This window comes from Cnephaeus nilssonii (genome assembly GCF_951640355.1).
Source record: "Cnephaeus nilssonii genome assembly, chromosome: 3".
Lineage (NCBI taxonomy): Eukaryota > Metazoa > Chordata > Mammalia > Chiroptera > Vespertilionidae > Cnephaeus > Cnephaeus nilssonii.
The window spans coordinates 23,617,120-23,643,162 of record NC_137074.1 but is presented as its reverse complement, the minus strand read 5'-3'; the positions used below and the strand labels follow the sequence as shown (position 1 = coordinate 23,643,162).

The 26,043-nt window shown below is 45.4% G+C and overlaps 1 protein-coding gene across 12 annotated transcripts in view; it reads right to left on the bottom strand.

Moving 5' to 3' along the window:
• Nucleotides 1–2,272: 2,272 nt before the first annotated feature.
• Nucleotides 2,273–26,043, bottom strand: part of SCHIP1 (schwannomin interacting protein 1) — a 144,902-nt gene continuing 121,131 nt past the window's right edge. For all 12 annotated transcript variants that reach the window (XM_079766529.1, XM_079766528.1, XM_079766525.1 and 9 more), the window contains 5 exons: nucleotides 15,475–15,592; nucleotides 14,246–14,443; nucleotides 13,236–13,359; nucleotides 10,390–10,483; nucleotides 2,273–5,632 (listed from right to left, as the gene is read on the bottom strand). In XM_079766529.1, the coding sequence (XP_079622655.1) occupies nucleotides 5,581–5,632; nucleotides 10,390–10,483; nucleotides 13,236–13,359; nucleotides 14,246–14,443; nucleotides 15,475–15,592 (586 nt within the window). In that variant the 3' untranslated portion in view covers nucleotides 2,273–5,580. The remainder of the gene's footprint in view (nucleotides 5,633–10,389; nucleotides 10,484–13,235; nucleotides 13,360–14,245; nucleotides 14,444–15,474; nucleotides 15,593–26,043) is intronic.

Genomic DNA, 26,043 nt, shown 5'->3' with positions numbered 1-26,043 from the left:
GCAGAGGGGCCCCTCAAAGGCTTCTGGGCTCCAAAGGCTCTTAGTCATGCTCGAGGGTGGGCCTTTCACCTCCTCACCCTGGGAGTGGTTCTGCAGGAAGTCACAGAGCTGAGGGTCTGGTCTGCACAGGTGGAACCCAGGCCTGCAGCTCCCAAAGGGCCTGCTTTAGGTTCCTCTACAAGGACAGGGCGGCTTCAAAGGGCCCTGAGTTTTGCCCGCTCATCTTGGGAGGCTTCAGCACATCCTGGAGAGAATGCGGCCACCACGCTGGTTTTGCAACTTGAAGAGATGTTCGGAGGCCTCATGCTTCTTCTCCGCCAACTCAAGGAAGAAGTGGCCCCAGCCCTCCAGATCCACATCATCCAGAGGGAGGGAGGTGTGGGAGGCCCGCAGATGCAGGCTGGCTGGGCGGTTGACTGCAGCCTCCACCCAGTTGGAATAATTCTAATTTGGGAGCTCATGGTTGTTTGGCAATAAGGAGCTAAGGTAGGAGAAAAACATTATGTTGGCTGGTCCTGGAGGTGGTTCTGAAGGTGGTGACTGGATAAGACACTGGAGAGTGGCTGGAGGCTGGAAGAAGGGGCGTCCCTGGGTCTGTTCCATCCAAACACTGTTGAAGCAAGAGACAGATCCGGGACCATCGAGGGTACTATCTTGCTGGATATTTTTAAGAAAGGAAAGTGTAGACAGTTGTCTAAACTTCTATTTTCAGATTACATCATGGACCTTCTAGTGAAACCAGGTGGTCTGTGGGTGGTTCTGGAATGTTGATCATCTCTGCTTTAGTTTATGGTTCCCTAACACCTGCATGGAAGCTACCTAATTACTTCGATTTTCTGAAGCTCTCTACTTATTGGAGAACTAGAGGCCCAGTGCATGATTAAATCATGCACGTGTAGGCTGTCTGTCCCCTGGTTGGGACCCGGTGTGGCCGGCAGCTCTGAAGTCCCTGGGCCCCTAGGGTGAGGCAGGGCGGGGGCGTGGTCCTCCGGCGGCCGGAGCCCAGGCCAGGGTCTTGCCTTCGCCTCCTGCCCAGGAAGGCTGGGGCTACCACCGCCTCCTCTGCCTTCCAGCTCCCTCATGAGCCCTCCCTCGGCCGGCCCAGGCTGTGCAGAAACCCGTGTCCTCTGCAGACGCCGCCGCGCGCCCGCGCCGCCTCGTCAGCTGGAGCCTCCAAACGCCCGGCTCGCTGCCCCAGAGGCCCCTTCAGTGCTACAGCACAGCCATGGTGCAGACGCTGAGCTCGCGCCGCCACTGGCGACGCGAGCTCAGCGTCCTGCCAGCCCAATCACCACCTCAGCCATCCCAAGTCCCGCCCCCTGCGCCTCCCGCTGGCCCAATCGTGGGCATAGCGGAGTGATGGTAATTTACATATTACCTTTTTATTATGTAGGCTACTCTTTAGACTTGGCATTTTTCTTTTTTTATATTTTTAAATACAAATAGATAACCAATAGATATATTTTTATTTATTTCAGAAAGGAAGAGGGAGAGATAGAAACATCAATGATGAGAATCATTGATCGGCTGCCTCCTGCACACCCCACATTAGGGATTGAGCTTGCAACATGGATATGTGCCCCGACTAGGAATTGAACCATGACTTTCTGGTTCATAGGTCAACACTGAACCACTGAGCCACACCGGGCTAGACTTGGCATTTTTCTTCATGAGACCAGTGGAAGTGATTAAAATTGGAAAAATGGCCACAGCTGGCCTGAAGAAAAGCATGAGTGCAAGCATTGTGTATTCATGTGGCAAATTTGGTAAACGGAGTTTTGATGCAGTCATGGGCTCTAACAAGACCAGCCGCTGTGAAATGGTGCAGTGCTAGAATTCCAGATTGGTAACTCTGAGCAGTAACAGAAGCACTAGCTTGGATGTTTTCACACGCACACACACACGCACACACACACACACACACACTCTGATTCACACATACCCTCACAAACATACTTATACTCATTCACATACACACACACACACTGATTCACACATACCCTCACATACTCTTACACACTCTCTCTCTCTCACACACACACACACCCTTCCCCATCTTGTTGGCAAATCACTGTATTGCTTGTCCTCTGGAGAGCACTTCGTTTGTTCACTGATAAAATAACCTGTAACCTACTTCTTTAGACTTGGCAATTTTCTTCATGAGACCCATAGAAGTAGTTAAAACTACAAAATAATTCCTGGTGGGGAATAGTGAAAAGGGCAGAAATATAGCCAGCGTAGGACTTGCTAGTGAGCAAAAAGACATATCATATGAAACAAAGTTTTAATTTTTATTTTACATATTTATACATAAAACTTTCAAGGAACCCTCTGAATCCAACAGAATGTTAATAGCACATCTAAAAATGAACTTCAGGTAGTCAACATTCACAAAATGTTGAAAACTGATTCAAATATACATATTACGGAGAGCTACAACTTCACTACGAGGCAGGCATGTATTTTTGACTTGTATAGCACCGTCATTTACAGTTCTTTAAAACTACAGTGAAGAATGAAAGTAGTCAATGGTAAAATACTGCTCCAACTGAAAATCTCTAAACAAATAAAAACTACCCTTTTGGATTTTGTGATGGTGTAAGCACTGTACATTTCTGTAACAATATTTTATTAAAATGCCTGATATTTAGTGGCACGGTAAAAAAAATTAAAATAAATTAAGAAGCAAAGGCCAGGAAACTGCCCTGCTTGAATGCTGTGGCGTGAGGTGGTCGGCTTATCTAGAGAGTATTGGGCTCAGGAGTGGAGAAAAATGGAGGGAAGGTGAGGCTTCTCTGAAGCTCGTGGGCTCTCGTGTGAAGGGGAGGTTTACCTTTCGGAGGAGGCTGGACGTGTTGCCCTTGGGCTCCTCCGCCAGCCCGGGGAGGAGTGGCGTGGGAGACAGAGGCATGCGACCACATTCCAGACAAAGATCTGGGACAGATCCACAAAGCTGCCGGCCCAGGCAACGTATGGAGAGTGAAAAATTCTCTTGTTCAGGTGAAGTGGCTTGAATGATAGTGGTAAGAAAAACAGGACTGCTCTACATCTGGCCTGCGCCAGTGGCCATCCGGGAGTGGCCGCTCTCGCTCCTAGCAGACAGAAAATGCCTGTTGCAGCCCTGTGACACTGAAAACAGAACAGGTCTGATGAAGGCCATACGATGCCGGAAGAGGAATGGGCAACTATTCTTAGACCATGGTGCTGGTCCAAATGCAGTGGGCATCGACAGCAACACTGCTCCCCACTGTGCTGTCACTGGTGAAAACACAGCTATGGTAGCAAAGCTGCTTTCACACAAGGCAAACACTGAAGCGGGCACGAGGATGACCTCAGACCACTTTCACTTACTCTGAAGGAAAGCAAAAAGCAAACGGTGGGATTTTTTATTAAACAGAGGCACAAAAGTCAATCAGATAAAAATGACCAACTAACTTAGAATGAAGACGACCTAAAAAGTGTTCTGAAAGTAGCAATCTTGGTCTACAGGAATCTATCCAATACAAGTATCAGGAAAAACAAATTCAAGGACAGCGAATGAGAGTTCTGAAGACGAAGGACCAGAACAGGTGAAGTGGCTTGAATGACAGCGATAAGAAAAAAAGGACTGCTCTACATCTTGGCCTGCGCCAATGGCCATCCAGGAGTGGCCACTCTCCCTTCTAGCAGACAGAAAATGCCTGTTGCAGCCCTGTGACACTGAAAACAGAACAGCTCTGATGAAGGCCATACGATGCCGGAAGAGGAATGGGAAACTATGCGGTTAGACCATGGTGCTGGTCCAAATGCAGTGGGCATCGACGGCAACACTGCTCCCCACTGTGCTGTCACTGGTGAAAACACAGCTATCGTAGCAAAGCTGCTTTCACACAAGGCAAACACTGAAGCAAACACGAGGATGACCTCGGACCGTTTCACTTACTCTGAAGGAAAGCAAAGAGCAAACGGTGGGATTTTTATTAAATAGAGGCACAAAAGTCGATCAGATGGGAAGCAATGACCAACTAACTTAGAATGAAGACGACCTAAAAAGTGTTCTGAAAGTAGCAACATTGGTCTACAGGAGTCTATCCAATACAAGTATCAGGAAAAACAAATTCAAGGACAGCGAATGAGAGTTCTGAAGACGAAGGAGCAGAACAGGTTGCACAAAACTCCAGCTTGTGGACGCTGTTCCTGGGCTTTCAGCAAACCTGGAGTTAATCGACTCCTGGCCTACATCGGATGATGGGGACTTCAAGACGAAGTGCTCTCTTGTGAAATTGATTTCTCCTGCTCTGAATTTAATTTTGTGTAGTACTCACTCTTCAATTTAAGTAGGGGTCTGCCTATCATTGTCTTATGTTTTTAAGGGAAAACTTGTCTTTTCTATTGTATGATTCCTTTTATATGAAATTTCCAGAATAAGTGAATCTATAGAGACAGAAAACAGACAAGTGGCTGACAGTGACTGCAGTAGGGGGCATGGGGAGTGACCATCTCACGGGGATGTGTTTTGGAACTAGATAGAAGTGATCATTGCACAACATCGTAAACGTACCAAATGCTACTGGATTTTTCATTTTAAAATGGTTAATTTTATGTTTGGTGTACTTTACTCACTAAAAAAAAAAAAAAAAGAATACTGCTGCCATAACAACAATCAATCAATCCAATGAAGATCATGGTACACATTTTAAAATAATCCAATGGGCTCATTCAAAACCTGCCTTCTAGTGAAAGGTCCCATTGCTGGTTTGAGACTTTCTTGTTTTTTGAGGTGGGCCTGTGTTGCTGCTGCTTTCCCTCTTGGGACTGCTTTCCCCGTGTCTCGTGAATTTGGGGTTGTGTTCTTATTTTACTTGTCTTGAGGTATCTTTTTTGTTTGTTTGTTTTTATTGATTTTAGAGCGAGAGGAAGGAGAGGAAGAGAGAGAGAGAGAGAGAGAGAAACATCAATGTGAGAGAGAAACATCGATTGGCTGCCTCCTGCATGCCTCCTACTAGGGATTGAGCCCACAACCCAGGCATGTGCCCTGACCCGGAATGGAACCAGACGGCACTCAATCAACTGAGCCACACCAGCCAGGGATCAAGGTATCTTTTGATTTCTTCCTTGGTCTCATTGTTAGCCCATTCACTGTCTGGTAGTGTGTTATTTAGCCTCCATGTGTTTGCGTGTTTTTCAGGTTTTTTTTTGTGTTTTTTTTTTTTTAATTGATTTCTAGTTTCATGCCATTGTGGTTGGGGGTGGGTGGGAGGTGTGTGGAATAATTTAAATCTTTTTAAATTCATTTAAGCTTGTTTTGTGGCTTAATATGTGGTCTGTCCTACAGGGTGTTCCATGTGCAGTTGAGGGGAACTTGTGCCCTGCAGTTTTGGGGTGTAATGCTCTGAAAATGTCAATTAAATTCATCTGGTAAAATGTGGAAAAAAAAGAAAAAGAAGCAAAGGCCAATCACTGGACATGAAGCTTCAGACATTATCAATGAATGACTAACACTGATGTTTGTTTGTTTCTGCGCCACCTTGCACAACAGCATTTTTACAACCACAGAAGCAAAAAGACGTCTAGCTTGTCCTCTGATGGGATGGCTCCTCTTCACTTCGCAGGCATTTTCTCTGCCATGTGCTTCTGCTGACTTTCGGCATGTCTGCAAAATTAATAAATCAACTGGTTAGTGCGAAGGGGAAAGATCCAAGCTGCTTTCCAATCAACAGCTAAAACATCCTCCAAACTGAGGTTCAGTTACTCATCGTGGAATCAAGAAATAGATCTTAATTCAAATGGATTTGCCCTCTTCAGTTTTTATATTCTATGCACGAGTCCTTTTATTTAATGAGCCATTGGATGAACCTCAGACCGGTTAAAGTGCTGTGTTTAAAAATGAGGAGCGATAAGTCTCTGGGATCATTTATTCAACAAATGTTCCCTATGTGCCTGGCACGGCTGCTGACTCGAGGGGTTTGGTGGTGAGTAGACAACGAGGTCTTTGTTCTCATGGAGTGAGTATTCCAAAGGAGAGAGACAAGAAAGGAACAAGTAGCAAACAAGGAGTGAGCAGACAGAAAACAAGCGCTAAGCAGAGAGTCAAAACAAGGTGGGGTGACAGGAAGTAACTTCGTGACTACTTTATCTGAACACATGCACACAAGACACACGTATTGGCAAGGCTCCCAATAGGAATCGGAAGCCAGCAACCTAACGCCATTCTTACAAAGCTAATGACTTCCTAGCCAATGGTAGGCTTTTGTAGATGTATACTTTTGTATCCTTTTTCCCCCTCAAATAGTCCAAAGGGCATGATCATGGCAGTGAGGGTAGGGGTAGGATGGGGTGAATCTTCTTATTCATCTAGCCCTACCATGGCCTTTGAGCCCAAAGTGTGGCCGACCCGGTGGAGACGGTGGGAGGAATGGCTAAGCTGCTTCTATCACTTACATGGGCACTAATTAACCGTCTTCTCAGAGAATGGTAGGGTCTGAAGGCTGCAAAAGACACGTGTTTTGAAGAAGGATAAGGATATTAGGAAGTTGCAAATTGGGCAAGAGAAAAGCATCTCGGGGTGTGGCTCCCAGCTGTACCCAAAGGATCGGGCAGTTTTGTGTGCTGCCCTCATCTGGGTGGTCAATGACGTCGTTTAACTCGCTGTTTTATGCAGAATGTCTCATATCATATCTATGGTACAGAGAAGAAAAACCACAAATACGTTCAGAAACAGGGAAGTCACAAAAGAGTCCTTGCCACAGTCAACAGCCCACAAATAATTGGTGATATTCATTTAACAATAAAGGAACTCGAGAAAAAGATATCCTCTTTCCTTAAAAAAAAATTATGCTCTTTAACAGACCACCTCATGGCCCTATTTATATGTATAAAAGAATCTCGATCATATTCATAAAGTAGCTCGTGGCCCCCCCTTAACAAATTCAGTTCAAGAAATATTTTGATGTCCAATAAGCTAAGGTTCCACTATAGCTAACTGAATTCTAGTTCTTAAGGCAGTTTTAAAATATGTATCTATGAGTGCATGTGTACACACACATGTATGCACACACAGAGCAAGGGGTTTTTTTTTTGGAGAAAGAAGGAAAGAACAGACAGGATATTGCTTTGGGAAATATTAAAAACTGGGTATTATTTTGAGAGCTATATACAAGGGTGAAAACAGATATACCATACAACCCAGCAATTCCACTTATGAGCACTTCCCCAAAGAAAACGAGAACACTAATTCAATGAACACCCATACGTTCATTGCAGCATTATTTACAATAGCCAAGATATGGAAGCAACCTAGGTGTCCATCAATAGATGAGTGGATAAAGATGTGGTACACACACACACACACACACAGAAATATTATGCAGCAATAAAAAAGAATAAAATCTTGCAATCTGTGACAACATGGATGGATCTAGAGGCTATTAGGCTAAGTGAAATAATCCAGACAGAGAAATATAAATACCATATGGTTTTACTTATATGTAGAATCTAAAAACAAAACAAACAAATAAAACAAAAACAGATTAATAGAAACAGAGACCAAAGAGATGATTACCAGAAGGGATGGGTTAGGTGGATGGGTGAAAAGGGGGAGGGGAATATAGTCAACAATATTGTGGTAAGTTTGCACAGTGACAAATGATTACTAGAATTAGTGGAGTGATCACATTGTAAGGTATAAAAATGTCGAATCATTATATTGTACAGAAACTAATATAACTAATATAAGATTGTATAACAACTATGCTTAATAGTAAGTTTTAAAAATGGTGCATTTCATTAACATTTTAAACAAAGGAGGGAAAAGGGTTTCAGTCCATACAATTAAAAGGTAATCATCAGTTATTTATAGGAAAGCCCCAAACGAACTCCTTTTTATCCACAATCATTATTGAGGACCTACTATGTACCTGGCGGTCCCTGTCTTCAGCTATGGGGGTGCAGCAATGAATGAGCATGGCGCTGTCTCTGCTTCCAGGGGGTGTACAGCCAGGCAGGGACAGACAGCAGACGACCTAGCACGGATGATTAGGCTCCACAGGGGAGTATCCTACCCCAGTCTCGGGGAGCCAGGGAGCGCGTCTCCAAAGAGGCATCGTACAAACCAGAGGTCCTCATTCGGCGGCGCACTGAAATCACCTGGGGAGCTTTAAAAACTCCTAATGCCCAGGCCACGGCCACGTGATAATTAAATCAGGATCGCTGGGGGTGGGACCCAGCCAGCCACACGTTATAAAGGTCCCTGGGGTTCCAGTGTGCGGCCGCATCTGACAGCCCCACAGCCACGCTCTCCGCCGGCTTGGACCTGGCTGCAAAGCTCTGGGATTGCTACCGTGAGGGGCGTTTAAGGACCCGCCCCCCCCTCTCCCCCATGAGCACAGTTAAAATCCACCAGTCGGGAAGGGACATTGAACTTCTCCCTACTGACTCCAATTTAAAGGATGCCTCCAACACCTTTAACTCAGCGACTCCTCTCCTTTTAACCCCCTGGCTCTGCCTGCCCCGCTTCCCAGGATCACACCGTCTGAAAGGCAGACACAAAAAAGCACACTGCAATCCTAATAAGCTAACCCTTCGAGAGAAGGGGAGCCTCCCCATGTCCTCCTTGCGACGAGTGAGGCCAATGCTGCCTTGAGGGGCCGAGAAAAAGGCTCTGCTCCCACAGGCAGATCTTAGAATTTGTCAGAGAGTTCACAGATTTTTCAAAGATGCCGGTCCCGGGTGTCTACTTCACTACTGGTTTCCCATCATCTTAATACTTGCATGCAAATTGCTTGTATTGACGAAAAGGGATGCATCTCATAGCTGTTGGTGCAGTGCCTGAATACATCTGTAGATGGCAATAATATTACTGAGTGTTATTGCGGTTTGAGTGTTATTTCAGATGCAGGCAAATATGCTCAGGAGGCATGGGAAGGCCTTCTGGTTTTTTGGGTTTTTGTTTTGGTCTTTTTTGTTAGGGATTCGGCAGTATACTATTCAAAGCCTAAAAACAGAGTGCTGCCCCTAGATAGTTTTTTTTAAAAAAAAGCCTAAACAGAGTTCCGTGGCATTTATTTTGCCAGCCAGACCATTTTTACAGCAATTGCACTTAGAAAAATATTTTTCCCAGCGTGCCACACCGAGAAGGGGTCCTTGGGAGCGTTTTCAAGCTCCTTTAGGATGGCGGTGGGTCACGTGGCCAATGCCCGACGTTATTGTGACAAGCAGTGTTCTTTCTTCCCTCAGCGAGCCTTCTGCTCTCTGAATACCGGTTCTGAGATTGATAGTAATCGTTGCCTCCTGGTTTAAAGACTTCAGATAAGCTGTCTATAGAAAGGTGCCTAGGTAAATGTGAGATACCAGGAATGCTCGCAGTATCTTGTGTACTTTCTATACTTACGGTGACGAGCTTTTCTACAAGGAAAACTAACAAATGCAAGACCTTGGCCAGCATTAGCCTTGTTTCCTTGTCGCCTGGGGAAGGAGGCACTCTTTACCGCTTCACAGAGAGGCACTTGGAGCCAGGCCCGGCTGGAGACTCAAGTCCCGGAGTCTCTCCCCACCGCCCGCCCCCCGCTTTCCCGGTAAGAGCAATCTGGTGGCACTGGTGCTGTGGAAGGCTGCCAGTGCCCCTGCCTTCTGGGCATAGCAGATGCGATCAAGAGTCAGGTCACAAAACAGCAAGTGCCATTTTGTGGCACCCACCCCGTGGCGGCTCATCCGCTGGAAACTCGCCAGCCTGGAATGGCTTAGAGCAGTGGTTCTCAACCTTCCTAATGCCGCGACCCTTTAATACAGTTCCTCATGTTGTGATGACCCCCAACCATAAAATTATTTCGTTGCTACTTCATAACTAATTTTGCTACTGTTAATGAATTGTAATGTAAATATCTGTTTTCCGATGGTCTTAGGCTCTACAGCAGCGGTTCTCAACTTGTGAGTTGCGAACCACAGGTTGAGAACCGCTAGCAGGGTCGCCTAAGACCATCGGAAAACACAGATATTTACATTATGATTCATTAACAGTACCAAAATTACAGTTATGAAGTAGCAACGAAATAATTTTATGGTTGGGGGTCACCACAACATGAGGAACTGTATTAAAGGGTCGCGGCATTAGAAAGGTTGAGAACCACTGGCTTAGAGCCTACTCCCTGGGCCAGAACCGCTGACTGCCCTGGGTGCGCCCTACGACGGGTCCAGTGCCCTGGCGCCCATCACACCGGGAGGACGGCTGTGACAAGCAATGCATTTGGAAAAGAGCAGCTCTGGCCACCTCCCCTCCATCTAAACAGCTGACACCAGCAGGGATTAGGTGAGGAACCCAGGGGAGGAAGGGAGGGAGTTCTCCAGAGCACGCTCTTGCCCTAACTCTTAAACTTCAGACCAGGGCTTCTCTAGAAAGGGCGAAACATCACCGACCTGGTCAAGTCTTCGATGTCCACCAGCATGGCGTCCTGTTCTGTGTGCAGCTCATCTCGGATGAGCAGCAGCTGGACCAGCTCTTCATTCAAGCCTGGGGCAGAGAGGAGAGAGCACTTAAAAACAGGCAGGACTGCATCCAGGTAAGTCTGCATCCAGGTCAGAATGGGTAACGATTTCTGGGCACATGTATCACAGATCTATCTGTCTGTCTGTCTGTCTGTCTGTCTATCTATCTATCTATCATCTATTAATATCATTTCTGTTAAAATTTAGAATTCTTATATGAATTCTAAAGCTTCTTCCTCTCATAAGCTCAGGGGAAGCCATCAATTTGAGAACATGACTAATCTGCATAATTATAAGAGTGTTGGAAGGAAAGGAGTCAAGTACAAAGGATTTCCTAAAACATTAAGGGAAAAATGATTCACTATTAGGGAAATAGCTTGTTAGAAAAAGCGGGGTTTTGTTTGAAAAACAAAAAAACAAAAAACGTGAGCAAAAATGCCTGGGGTTTATTAAATTCTCCACTGCGCCTGCCACACTGAGAGTCGGAGCGGCCGCCGGGCGTGACTCGGTGCCCAGCGGGAGAGGAAGGTGCCTCAGGGATGCTCGGGGCTTCCCGCGGCCCAGGAAGGAGCAGCCCTGAGTGCAGGTTGCTCTGGGAAAAGTATTCGCGGAAAGCCAGGGCGTAAGGCCTGAGGAAATAAGCCCCAAAGTCTCTGGACAACAGGTACCAAGGCAAATATTCCTCAGGGCTTATGCTGGGAATAAAATACACGGACACATTTCTCATCTTCCTGAAATCAGTGCACGGGTCAATCTGGCTTCTGCCTCTGAAGGGGATGAACAAGCAAAGGGCTCTCTCTTGCGTTTTCCCCTCAGTTCAGCTAAGAATCAAAGCTTGTAAGTCTGGACACATGGACACAAGGGGAGAACAACGCATTCAGCGAGAGCTCTGGGCCCGGACACCAAAGAAAGGAAGTGGGTACTCAGCCAGGTCCCCCTGGGAAATGCTTTTAGAGATCCTGACTTCAAGTGATGCATTTGTCTGCCTTTAGTTCAGACTAGTTTCCAATTTTCAAAAGAAAGGGAGGGAAAGAACCATACTAAGAGGTCTAAAACATCATCATCTGCCCCGGAAAAGGACGAGACGGCAATTTATTAGCATTTAAAAATCCAAGGAAGATGCTGCAGTAGTAAAACCTCCCTTGACAGAGTAACACTCCCAGTGATTTACTCAACTAAATTAAAATGCAGAAATTTTAGAAATCCATTGAATCTATGGTTTCTTAATTAAAATGTTAAACTCTTTCTCTCAATTTTATTTCTTATTAAAATATTTTTACAATTAAACAATTTTTATGTTGACATTATTGCCGACACCCCCATCACCCCCTTTGCCCACCCTCACCTCCCTTAGCCTCCCCCTCCCTTGGCCTTCACCACACTATTGTCCCTGTCCATGGGGCATGCCTATATGTTCTTTAGCTAATCCCTTCGCCTGCTTTATCCAGCCACCCTACCGCTGGCTCCTGCCAGTCTGTGCCATGTATCCATTATCCATGCTTCCAGTTCCATTTGTTCATTAGATTCCACATATTAGTGACATCAGTGGTATTTGTCTTTCTCTGACTGGCTTATTTTGCAGATGAAAGAATTCTTTATCTCTTCTTGATTTTAAAACAATACTGAATGTATTAACTTGACACTGAAGATGGCCAATTCTTTCTAATTTTTCCAGTGTGTTCTCGGGGGTAGGGTTTTATGCTCGTACCCAGGACAGTGCCTGCATTGTGCATAGGAATTTTTTCCCCATATGAAGTTTTTAACTTTTTATTATGGGAAATTCCAAACTGATACAAAAGCAATGAGCATAGTTTAAGAATGCCCCATGCGTCCATCTAGCTTCAACTAGCCAATCTTGACTCATCTCTCTCCCTTTCTCCTAGTGGACTATTTTAAAGCAAATTCCAGACGTTATATTATTTCCTCTGTTGGTGCTTCAGTATGTATTTCTAAAGATGGGGCTCTTTTTAAAAAATTACCATAATCACAATATCTTCATCGTATCTGAATAAATACATCTTTAATAAAACATTTAGTCAGTGTTCAATTTTCCCACTTAGCTCCTAAACATGCTTTTTATAGTTAGTTTGTCTGAATGCACTTGGTTGGCATATCTCTTAGGTGGCTTTATCTGTAAGTGCCACCATATGTTCCCGAGGATTCATGAGCCCATCTGGCCTAACCACTCTGCCCAGGTGGGCATGCTCCCTCCTTCATCGGGCCAACCAACTGACCTTCTCTGCACCTCTAGTCAGTGCGAGCGAGTGCCACTCACTCACTACCCCTCCCCACTGCAGTTATTCTGGGGGAAACAGACCCACATTTGATCACCCTGTAAGTTTCACATATTGGTCCTATCCACTCTTACCACCTGGAGTACCACAAATAAGTCGACTTTGGTTTGATGACCCAAAATAAATGTATGTACCAGTAAAGTTGAGGATATCATTGTATAGCAAATGACCTGTAACTACTAAATTGTATTCTAGAAACAGGTGTTGCTAGCCAGATACATGCCAAGTGCTTGCTATTTAAAATAAATAATAAGGACCTAACCTTGAAAAATTCTTAAAGTTTCTGAATATTTCTAAGAAATGAGAGAGAGAGAGAGAGAGAGAGAGAGAGAGAGAGAGAGAGAGAGACATGAACAAACTTGCAGGCACACCCACAGGAGGAGCCCAATGAAATGCTGTAGAAAGGATCTAAATTGAGGAAGTGGTGCTGTCCCATTGCATTTCCCATTTGTTATTCCATTTTCAAGCACACCTTACACTTACTTTCTATCTGAGAATGGAGATCATTGACTATCACTTGTAGCTGCCCAATAGTCATGTCCCTCAGGTCAGCGGGCTTTAAACTCCTCTTCATCAAGCATTCGCTTATATGAGGCAAGTGTGGCAGCTGCGGAGACAGAGGGAAGAGATGGACGTGTGAACAGAGCAGCAAGTACACTGAACCCAAGACCCAGTTTTCCCCATAAAGACTGCCCCTCTCATTCACCCACTTCAAGTTCTGGGCTTAGAAGCTTTCCCAGGCTAACCTTCTCTAACCATCTCAGGTACACACCACAATGTCTGAAACACTATCAGCATCAAAATGCTATCCTACTCAGACCAAAAGCTTTCAGACTGGCTCTTACACAGGCTGTGGCAACCATGAGTCCATTCCTCTATACACAAATGAATTACCGGGGAGCTCAAATAATATCGATGACATGGATGAAATTAATAATATCAGCCATGTATTAATTCATACCATGCCACAGCACTGTGCTACGTGCTCTGACATAGGTGTTATTGTTTATACCATTTTATAGATGAGGAAGCTGAGCGTTCTGTAACCTGACCAGAGCCCCACAGTAGGTCCGTGGCAGAGCTAGATCTAAACTCCAAAGCGCCGGGCTCTTGTCCACTAGGCTACACTGTCTTTGTTGAGAGGCGGGACTGAGAGCATAGCAGTAGTGAGTCTGCCACAACCAATGGGTTCTTAAACTGAAATTGCTTTAAAGGAATTTAAATGGTCCCATGACAGCTAATATTGTCCCTAACAAACACAGTAGATCTGAATCAAGAGCCAAGTTTACTTTTGTGAAATCTGCTGCTTATGTGTCTTTCAGTGATGCAGCAGAAAGGAAAAAGAAACAAACTTAAGTATTTCTCAATGACAGTATTTCTTACAAACTGCCTTGGAGAAACCCAAGTTTGCATAACTCTGGTAAAGGAGCGGGGCAGCGCCAACCCTTTGCAGCCACCAGGCACGCGCTTGCGTTTCAGCGTTTGCTACTTACTAGGTCAGCGACGGGAGACTTTTTCCTGTTCTGTTTTTCCACTTCTACTTGCATTTTGGCCATGGGTTTGGCCATGGCGAGGGCCATTTTGGCTTCAGCTTGCAATTTCTTTTGCCTGGTGAGGAAATCCATATCATCTAGGGATTCAGATTCCTCTTCAGTAGTGTCTCTATCGGAATAGGAAGAGCTCTGTTTGCTCTGCGGAGGGAAAAAGAGCAGCCCTGAGCTTTGCATGCCGGGTAGCATCTGGGGAGAGGGGCCAGAGCACCCCCTGAGCCCTCCCGAGACGCCCCTCCATCCACTCAGCTCGCCGCACGATTTGACCTGTACCAGTCTCAAGTAAAAAGGTAGTTTATTGCCTCAGTGTCAATACCAGACAGTGATTTCAGCATAAAGAGTAACAGAATCCTATATAATAAAGAGCTGATATGCTAATTAGACCGAACAGCAGAATGACCATCCGGATGACCTTCCGGACGAAGTCGGGCCGCGAGGGCCAGCCAAGGCAGCTGGGGCTGCGAGGGTCAGGCCCCTTGCACAAATTTCGTGCATCGGGCCTCTAGTAAATAAATAGGAGGAGGAACAGATTTATGATACACTTGAGACATTTCTTTGATTTGGTCTCACAAGACACAGCAACATATTTAACCCAGAGCTAAGGCAGCGTGTTGCTCTCAGGAGTTGGACAGGATCTCAGGTACCCAGTGACCAACACGGGTTCCTTGGTAAGAAAACACGATTGGTTGGTGAGAAAAGAGATGCGCAGACCTCACCGAGTGGCAAGAATCCCAGCAACAAGCTCCCATGATCCGAAGGCAGTCTTTTATGGTACGTGTGCAAGGAGTGAGTAAGGAATACGATGCACACTGCATCCTGCTGGTTCCTCTGAGCATCACCTCTATGCATGAGCTTTCCTCTGGGCCCTGCCGCCCCTCCTTTTAAAACATGTCCTACTGCTGGTCTGTGCTCATATATTTCTACACCCAGCGGGGAAGGATTGGTGTGTAGCATATTGTCCTTTAAATTTTTTTAGGACACGTGCAATTTCTCTTATGGTTTAACATGAAAGTAGTTGCTAACTTTAACAGAGCTTATGTAGCGCTGCTGTATCACAGGTTTGGGTTTCCAATCACTGTCCCATCTTGGGAGCATGCCGCGTCAGGAAATGCCAAGAGGCTGAATGGCCAGCAAAGCACACACACTGAGCTTCGGCGGCAGCTCTGACTCACCATGGGCGACAAGGGGGTGTCCAGGCTGGTTTCCGTCTTGCTGTCATCCGCATCGCTGTCCTTGTCACTGCCGCTGTCGTTGACAAAGCAGATCTGCAGGTTCATCCCACTCTGTAGGCTGGGCAGAAGCAGACAGGACACCAATCCACTCAGCTATTTGCCATCTGGGCGCACCCAATAGAACTGTCTGGTTTTGCTAATAAAAAGCAGGTTTATGTATTCTTCACATGGAAAAGTGGGTGACCAATATGACTCTTGATTCCTCAGCAATAACATACCAGAGGATACTAATGATCACTTGATAACTTGATATCTTGGTAAGTGATAAAATCACAACTTTTACTGATGCTGTATTACCTTTTCCCACACTCATTTCACAGTAGGTGAAAAATAATTTAGGCCGCATATTATAGCCCCCAGCACAATACCAAACACACAGTTGGTGCCCAATAAGAATGTGTGAGTCACTGAGTTTATATTCCCGTCGACGAAGATGATGGGGGTCCTCGGCCACGTGAAGCCGCATGGTGTCATCTAGTGTCCTGCCCCCTGGGGACAGTCCACACTCTCTGAGCCAGCACCCCGGCCACAGTTCTCTGAAGACTCCTCTCTCCCTCAAATAGACAGAAGAGGGTCAACTGAAGGAAAATTTTAGGTAAGGCAGTTGCCAAAGCCAACCAAGGGAGCTCACTTCTGTCATTAAGAAAAACACACACTGCAGTTCAGGAAAAAGAAGGACCTATGTAATACTTTCAACAATAAAGATTTAAAAAACAAACAAAAAACCCCACCCGGTTCACCCTAGAGCCGTGGTCGGCAAACTGCGGCTCCCGAGCCTCATGTGGCTCTTTGGCCCCTTGAGTGTGGCTCTTCCACAAAATACCACGGCCTGGGCGAGTCTATTTTGAAGAAGTGGCGTTAGAAGAAGTTTAAGTTTAAAAAATTTGGCTCTCAAAAGAAATTTCAATCGTTGTACTGTTGATATTTGGCTCTGCGGACTAATGAGTTTGCCGACCACTGCCCTAGAGGAATGTAAGGAAACCCCAAACCCACGCAGAAGCACACCCTGCAACCCAGTGGGGCTCCGCAGCCGCCTTGTGCACGCAGCGCCGCAGGGGGCACTTTGGGGAGCTCCTGAGGCTCCAGGCGTGGAGGTGGTGGAGGGGGGGTCACAGAGGGTCACCCAGCTGTGTGTCTGCTGTGCACCAGGCCAGACAGGGAATCCAGTTCTTTGTCCTAACTTCTCTGGAAGTGGAACACATTTCACTGCTGTCTGGCGATGGGGAGTTTTTAAAGAAGAAATTTTCTTAGCCTCCCTAATAGCCAGGTCTGTGTGTAAGAGAAGAGAAAGAAAAGGCAAACGGGAACCCCTCGGTTGGTTGCCAGGATCGCAGTCTTGTCTAAACCAGCATCACTGCTTCACAGGGACAAGGCAAAGAACCACTGGCCTGACGGGCATTTGTATTTGATTTTTTATAAATTCCAGTGGGTAGGGATGCTGAGTACACACTGCTCTGATGAACTCTATAAAGTGCTTCTTTGAAAATGATACAGAATCCAGGAAAAGAAATCTACTGGTTTAACACGGCACCACCCTTGTTATGTGTATGTACTGCCACCTATTGTTCGCTTCCATCGTTAGTGGAAGTCCCAGCTTATTTCCCCAGAAGGCGGGGTCTGTTCCCTTCCTGCCCTCATGTGCTGCCAAGGAGAGCCAGGCCGGGCTGGGCACAGGAGCCGGCAGGTGCTGTGTGATCAGCTCAGGGTGCCTGGGTTCTGAATCCTCACTTCTATGCGTAGGCAGATTACTCTATGACCCTCCGTTTCCTCATCTGTAAAATGGGGAGAATAAGTCAGTGTTTTGTAGGAAGAATGAAAAGAGTTAACTGAGAGCTGGGCACAAGGCAGGTGCTCTGTGCATGTTAACGACCCTCCTTTCTGTTCTGTCTGAAAGCCCAAAGGACACAGAATTTTCAAAGTGGGGTGACTTTGCAAAGGGCCCTCTAAAGCCTCTTACTGAAACACCTCGCCTGGTCACAGCTCTGTTAGGCAGCTGCACTTCTACGGGCCTGGGATTGGTCTCCTTTAACTTTCTTCTAGAAAACTTTTTTTTTTTTTCTGGAGAAATCTGATATGCATAGGTTACCCTTTGATCCCATATAAATCAAGTTTTTAAAATGTATTGTCTATAGTTGGTAAAAAAAAAACACAAAAAACCCACACCCCAAATATCAATCCATTTTTAATAATAAAACCCAAGACGTATGGATTGGAAGATAATGGGAAATAAAATAGCAAATTAAAAACAAACATTTAAAAGTAAAAAAAAAGAAAAATTAAATTAAACCTAATTTGAATCTAAGATTAGATAACACTTTCTATTTATTGAATAGCTAAAGTTTTGAAAAGAAGCATCTGGCCACGGGATACTCAGATTATAAAAATATAAAACAACCCAGAATAAAATTGCAAAATAATATTGAAAACATCTAAAGATATATATATATATTCTGAAGAAAGTTAATGGTAAATTCTATTGTTCTGCCCCCAAACTGAACTTTGTGCTAGGATCAACTCAGACCTAAATCAACCATCCCACACAGCATTCCTAACTCAAGAAAGGCAAGGGGAAAAGGGGGGGGGGGGAGGGGGAAGGATTTAGCAGTCAGAGCAAAATGAAAAAGCACCTCAGGTAGAAATTCAGAAAATCGCCTTAGTACCACATTATCTCCGTGGGAAACCGAACAGAGCTTCTTACAGGGTGAGACTTATAATTCCTCATAGCGGTAATCACCAAGAACGTTCCTCTCAGGAAAAGGAAATTATGTGACATAACAGCTAATGGTTCAGAGGGGATTTTTGTAAAGATGTCTTAAAACGGACTCAAGTTTCAAAAAGGATTTGTTTGCCTTTAGCCTTTAAGCAGGTTTTAAGATGAAGGTGGTTTGGGGGAAATTCAACCACAGTCCCAAGCAGCAGCCTGGCTGTGGGTGAGCAGGGCCACCCGGTGCTGCTGAAGGCCTCTGTGTCCAGGGTCAAGTTCGATAACCCCTGTCCTGGCCCCTGCCAGCCTGGGGAGGCATGGCTCATGCCTGGACCCAGGGGTCCCTGGTCTCCATCCCTCACACTGCAGGGCATCCATCCAGCCTCACTCACAACCAGGCTACACAGTCTTCAAAATCCAAGCTGCGAGGGGTCTAATCTGTCTGGATATCTCTCAAGCACAGTCTGAGGTGGGAACAAAACACACGGCTCATCCTGTTAATTAGGGATATGATTTAAGGTGTCCATGCCAAGGCTGCTTGATGTTTCGAGTGGCATTTGGCAGAGCACTGCCTGCAAGGGCTGCCTGACTGCTGCCCCGCCTGTGGATTTTCCTTCTGAAGGGTCTGCGTCCCGGTTCTCCCAGAAACCTCTTCTCCTTATGCACCACGAGGCAATGGAAAACCACACTACAGACCAGAGCTACTGGCAGGGAGCCGAGGGCATCTGGAGAGAAGGTGTTCTGGACGGGGAAAGCTCTCAAAGATGAAGGGATAGAGATGGTGCGCAGAAGTGGCTTTCTGAGCGACAGTGCCTCGGCGGGGAGTGCGAAGGCGTTTATTCAGTGGAGAGGCTGTTCAGCACCCACGTATGCTTGGCAGTTCCAGAGAGGAAGATGGCTACTTGGAAAACGCTTGTGCTGACTTCCAACCACCACTACCAGGGATATTACAAAAACATGCACAAAACGGAGAGGATGATAGAGATGAGGAGTTCTTAACTACTAAGAGAATGCTTCAGAAACTTAGCCAATGGTCACAGGATTTGGAATAAAGACAACACTCCCCCCCCCCCCCCCCGCCCCCCAAAAAATGCAAGGACAAGACCAGTTTATTTCCTGCGACAAACAATGCAATGGTCCTAAAGTTTGCCGAATTGTGAGACGGGCCTCAGTCCCTGGCCTCGGGTGTGGTGACCGGGACTGGGCGTCTGCAGCCAGCTCTGAACCCAAGAACTATTTGGTGTTTTCTGATTTTAGAAATAGCAATCTCCCAGGACCAGCATGGCCACCAGCATTTTCATATATTTAAAATTCTTGGGCTTTACCCCCTACACCACCCCTCTGTTAACTTCACATGGCTGGACAACCAACCACCTGTGGATTATAGGCAAGGTAACACCTACTCAGAGAAGTCAAACTCCCTGCCCCGGAACTGTGACAGCCCAATTATAAACTTGGTCCCAGTTCCTCCCCTCCGGAATAGGACTCTGCGGCTCCTTCCAGGCTGGCCTCCTGACTTGTGTTGGCCCACAGAATGCAGAGGAAGGGGCTCCGTTCTGGCTCCCAGCCTCCCTTCTCAGGGAACCCCGCCCCACGTCCAGGCTAGCCTGCTGGCAGATGAGTGACTTTGCAGCACACAGGTCAATCAGCAGCTGTTCCAACTGAGCCTGCCTGGGGACACATGACAGAGCTCAGCTCAGAGCAGTAGAGGCACCTCACCAACCCATAGCCGACCGCAGACACACGACTAAGCCCACGTGAGCCCAGCTCTGAACAGCAGAGCTGCTCAGCTGACCTACTAGTATACAGGCTCCCAAGCCGAAACCAATGCCACTGATGTTGAAAGCCACTGATGTGGGTGGTTTATTATGCACCATCACTGTGGCAACAGCTAACTGGTCCAAGGTCACAAAGCAAGAGACTGCAGGCTGGACCTCTGGTTTTGGAATCCAATGGCCTTTCCTCCATACAACACTTGACCTTAGGTTTGGATTTATTAGATCCTCACTGTGACGGCCATATAATTTTAAAGGGCTGATACCTCCTGTAGTTGCTTATACTTTCAAGGCAATTGTACAGTTTCCTTAAGAACAGAGTGAGAGGGAACTTCCCACATGCCTATGGATCTCAAACATGCCTTGCTCATTATCTGTCCACAACCAGAGTGACTAAGAACCATGGGCCCTGCTGTGCCATTCATTACTCAATATCCTCAACTGGTTTGTGGATGGGCAGTTAAAATATATTATTTCCAGTTTAATGGATCTCTGATGCATTATTCAAAGACTTTACACATAATGAATAATCACCCACATTATTATACCGTATCTTTTTCTCTTTCATGAGAATTTCAAAAGGGAAGGAACATAAAATGTAGGTTGTAATTACCCAAGGGTAGCTGTAAACACATTTCATTTTTCTAAGGATTTGTCGTGAAGAAAGAATGTGAGAACAATTGAGCTCTGGACAAGTTCTAGATGTACCACGTGTGATGGTATCTTTGTGGACTGTGCTGAGGTGGGTTGATAAATTATAAAATACTTTTCCCATCCGCCCAACCCTGCATCTTCCTCTTCTTTTTTTCTATCGACTGTTCCATGTTGATTTTTATCATTATTGTAATAGAAATACCTACTACTATTTCTTTAAAAAAGGCAAAGATTTTGCTTCCTGACATTTGTTATTGTCAAAATACAGTATTTCTTATTTTACTTCAGTGGGATTGCGTGAATTTTCTTTGCCTCAGACTGTGTGATGCATAGATGATACTCTGACTTTTAGAAAAGGAGTGGAAGTCATATAATAGGTGAGAATATTGCTGGTCCAACACATATCATCACACCCACAAAAGACCTGTCAGTGATTTTTATAACTATGTCAGAGAGAAAGGGATGTTTAACTGTTCATCCACTCATTCATTTGATGATCAGGTAATGACATCTCTGCAAGCGCCATGGTGCCAATAGTGTAGCGTAGCTGCTGTCCCTTTTGCCCAGGGCACACATACACTTCCTAGTTTGCTACAGTCCCGCCCGTGGCCTTTTATCTAGGGTACTCAACTCATTTGTATTTATTGCTGGCCCCTGAAGGCATTTTATAGTTCGCGACCCCTATAGTAAGTGAATGTACAATAGTAGTTGAACCAAGAACAACAGAAACTAGGCCTTTTAACAGGTACTGGTGGTTGAATCATTACATCACAATGTACAACTACAAGTGTGGAATATACAGGGCACTGGAAGAGAACAAAAACAAAACAAAACAAGACAAAACAAAAAACCCCAAAACAAAAAACCCCTATCTATATATATAAAAGCCTAATATTCTAAGTGTCTGACCATTCATTCGATATTGCTATGATGCGCACTGACCACCAGGGGGCAGACGCTCTGACTGGTAGGTTAGCTTGCTGCTGGGGTCTGGCTGATCGGGACTGGGCAAGACAGGATGGACATGCCCTGGAGCACTCCTGTGGTCTCTCCCCGGCCCCGATCGTGCACCGGCAGGGTCCCTCGGCCCGGCCTGAGCCCTCTTGCAATCCAGGACTCCTTGGTGGATGTCAGAGAGCCGATTTCAGCCTGATTCCCACAGGCCAGGCCGAGGGACCCCACCGGTATACAAATCTGTGCACCGGGCCAGTTTCGCCTGATCCACACAAGCCAAGACTAGGGCCTCTAGTAGTCTTACACACTGAGTGGCCAGATTATTATGATCTCTGAATGCATAATAATCTGGCCACTCAATATATATATATATATATATATATATATTAGAGGCCCGGTGCATGAATTCGTGCATGGGTGGAGTCCGGCCAGCCTGGCCAGGGGGAGGGGACATGGGCGGTTGGTCGGCCTGCCTGCTGGTTGAACTCCTGGTGGAGGGGACAATTTGCATATTAGCCTTTCATTATATAGGATTACACTGAGTGGCCAGATTATTATGCGTTCAGAGATCATAATAATCTGGCCACTCAGTGTATATGAGAAAAGACATACTTTAGTAACCTGGACATGCATTAATAAGGTGTTAACCACGAAGAGTGAACAAGCAGGAAAGTGCTGAAGAAAGGAGGGCCTGGTGAAGGGGGGTGGAGGGGATAAATGCAGGGGAGGGATGGAAAGCCAACCCTCCAGCAGTTATGAGCCCAGAGATGTGAAGGGTGGTTCCAAAGAGGACTGGGGGAAAGGGGAATGTTTCCCTCTTTGTGGCCCGTCCTGACCCCTCCTGACCCACATCTTACAGGGCTCAGGCTTCCTCAGCAGAAGCTGAGAGGCAGCTGCAAAGGTGCGGACGGGTGAAAGGCCCTCTCTGGGTGCCACTGGCTTTTCTGGTGGAGCACCCGCCCCTAACCTGTTCTCCAGAGATCTATAAATACTGCATTCCTGAGGCAGCTGCGGGACCCGATTCCACAGCAGTGTCTGGTTTCTTCACTAATGACCATTTACATGTAATTAAATTTGGAATTACAGGATCTTAATGTTAGAAAAATGCATTTCACCACAACTGTTCCTTAGGATTGGCTGAAAACCAGAACGAGGCTTCTCCTAGGCACCAAATGTGGTCTACTCTCATCCTAATGAAAGCCTAATGATTCCTAAGCAACCTGCCTTCTGAAATAAAAAGAGTGACCTTTTTTGAGCATCTACTGCGTGCTAGGTACTTTATAGTTACCTCTGATCCTCAGACATACATAAAGTAAGTATTCTGACCTCCATTTTACATACGAGAAAACTAAGGCCCAGAGGTTAAATTATACAGGGTCACTTTAGGAAGAATAGAATAAATTTATGAATGGAAGAAAAAATGAGAAGATGAAAAAATAAAGCAAAATGAAAATGAAACAAAAAAACTGGAACCAACTCCAATGTCTGTCTAAGAGATGAATTAAGTATATTTTGATGAAATCTATGAAATCTATATGATAGTAGAAAGTTGTGTATTGGGCAAATGTTCATGATATATTGAAAAACAGCCTAAACAGTAGGTATAATAGGATTTCAACTTTGTAAACAAAAATATGGAGATATATGCACCAGACAGTAAATGTACCTAGGCATTTTTTGGACGGAGTAATTGAACTGACTTTACGTTTTTCTCTTTTGAGTGCTTCTGAGTTGCCATGTGGGCATTTCACAGGAATTAAAAAAGGAGAAGGAGAGAAAATGGGCGAGTTGATGAGCGCTTATGTGTTGGAGAAAAGGTGAGTGGGATTAAATGTTTGACAGCTGGGAGAGGATGGCAGGGAGTCTGACTCAGACGGTGGCTTTGCAGGGACCATGACTCACACAGATGAGTCAGGCTGGGCTTTTGTTTTTGACAGGGTGCTGGGTGGTGGGAGATCATGTTGGAGGAAGGATGGGCTCTTTGATTCAACTACTGACATCCTTCCAGCCCAGTCTCAACCCCATCCTCTCCTTGGACCTGCAGTAGATAACAGCCTCTAGAACAATCGACATGCATTGAACTGTGTGTATTGTGAAAGCCAGCCTGCCTATTTATTCCGCTCAGCCCAGACAATTTAAACTTGTATCTGCCCGACTTGCTGCTGACTTTCAGCTGCTCATCCCTTCCAGACCTGGGATAACATTCCTGTGGTCGGGGCAACATTATGGCAGCTGCAGAGTCAGTGCCTGGATTTTGTGAAAATGGCCAAGTCTCTTAATCTCATGAATGCTGAATCACTGTCATCACCACTTTTTATTTTCATGTTTAAGGAAGTGTTGGGGATGCCATTTAGGCTTGGTTGCACAGTAAGCTTTATCTCAAAGGCGTTCTCTTTCATGGTTTAATTCATGGTCATTCGGATTCTATGCAGCCATGACAAAGAATGCAGTAGATGTGCTGAACCGTCTGGACCCTGTGAAGCGTGGCTATGCGCATCCTGCCATCTTTAAAATCAGGATGCGCCTCACGATCTTGGCCACCCAGGCAGCTGGTGGCAGTTCTGCTCAACTGAACTGTAACCCCGTCGACCAACAAGCCAGTTAAGGACCAGTGAGGCGGAGGCGGCCCTGGGAGTTGACCGTTCCTATCCTCTGATGAGAACAACGAAGACCCAGCATCACAACCTGCCGACCGGGAACAGTGGCTCAGAAGGTGATGCGGACAACTCTGAGGGAACGTGCTTACACAGACAATTGGACTCTGAATGTGAAAGGGTTTTGGAAAAACTCAACCAACAGATTTCACTTTTTCTTCTTCTTCTTTTGCATGCACAAAGACATGTATATCCAAAGAAGCGTATATCCAAATAAGTCTGAAAGGACTCTTTCAACAACTAAAATAAAAATTCTAAGTGTGAGGAGGCATGTCATCATTGAATTGGCAGTGGTTTTCTGAAATAGCTTCCATGGGTTTTTAATGCCTGTGACGATCTGAATGACAGTAATCTGAGGGGCACAGAACGTTCGATAGGATCGAACAAAGAGATTGTGTTCAACCCCTAGAGGACAGCTCACCCGAAGGCAGTGAGGGGGTTTTCTAGTGGCAGCGAATGCTCTTGGAAGCTCTTAAAGGAGCCCCGGGTTCACATGAGCTGCGTGTGTCCAGACACGTGTCCAAGGGGAGTGTGAACTGCGGTAATAAAGTCGTGACAACTTGTCAAAGATGATGCACCAATGAAAAATTATCCCCAGAAGCTCTTTTAATTAAACATTCGGCTGTCCGCTGGAGCCATTTTAAAATATAAACCCCAGCCCTGTGGCCTTTTTCTTCCTGCTTCCCACCCTTTTGCAATAGCTCCGACAGTGACTTCTCATTGGTGATTAAAAAAAATTCATAAGACAGGGTACAGCTGGTTATGCCTCTAGCAAGATGTCAAATTTCGCTTGCACAAAATTAATTGCACCTAATTAAACTGGGGTCATTGGCATTATTATAAAGCATGGCTATTTATTAGACAAAGAAAATTTCTCAAATACCAATTTGCTTTTCTTTCAGGTTTGTGAAAGAGAAGAATTGCTGACATAATTAAATTTGTTTTGCCATTTTAATCTTATTGATCCTCAAAAGATCCACTTCAAATCTTGCTTCACTTATAAAACTGTGTAACATTTTAGAATACTAGAGGTAATACTTAGAGGAGAACATAAAAAAAAAAAAAAGATAGATTTTCTGTAGATTACCCGATGACTTTTCAAATAATATTAAAGAATTTATAAACTTCCATTTGCAAAGATGCATACCTTGGAATTACTAACACAAAGGGTTTCTAAGCTAATTATTAGTACATATGTATGAGATCAATAGGAAATTTAAAACGTAGGCTGCATGTAGTAAATAAGTTCCCATAGTATGCACTTATTACTGCAAGAAAGATGTCACAGAAAGCAAATGTCATTGCGATGTAAGAGGACAACCTCTTTCCTCACCCATGTTGCGTATATATGATGCTTCTGCTCACTTCTTCCAGGAAGTTATGCAAACATTATGACCATTTGAGACAGAAGGACGATTCGCTTTCCTGGCAAAATGATGCTGGTTTGCCCTGGGATTCCGTGGCAGATTATAAAGATTCCCAGTTCCTCACAGTCAAATCTAATTTCCTTAAAGGCTCTCTAGATCGATGCTACCCGTCCAATGGATACCACTCCCTAGGCTATGGTGCCCTCGCCGCCCCCCCAATCCCCTAATCTAACCCAAACACCAAAGGAGGCGTGGGTACCTACTACTGGTCTTGTCCCAGTCAAACAACAGGAATGCATTTTGATTTGGGGATGTTGGATTGGTTGAAATAAAGAAACAGTAATCATTATTCAAACCAGCTGCTCAAAAGCTCTCTGGGGAATTTCTGCTTTTCACAACAT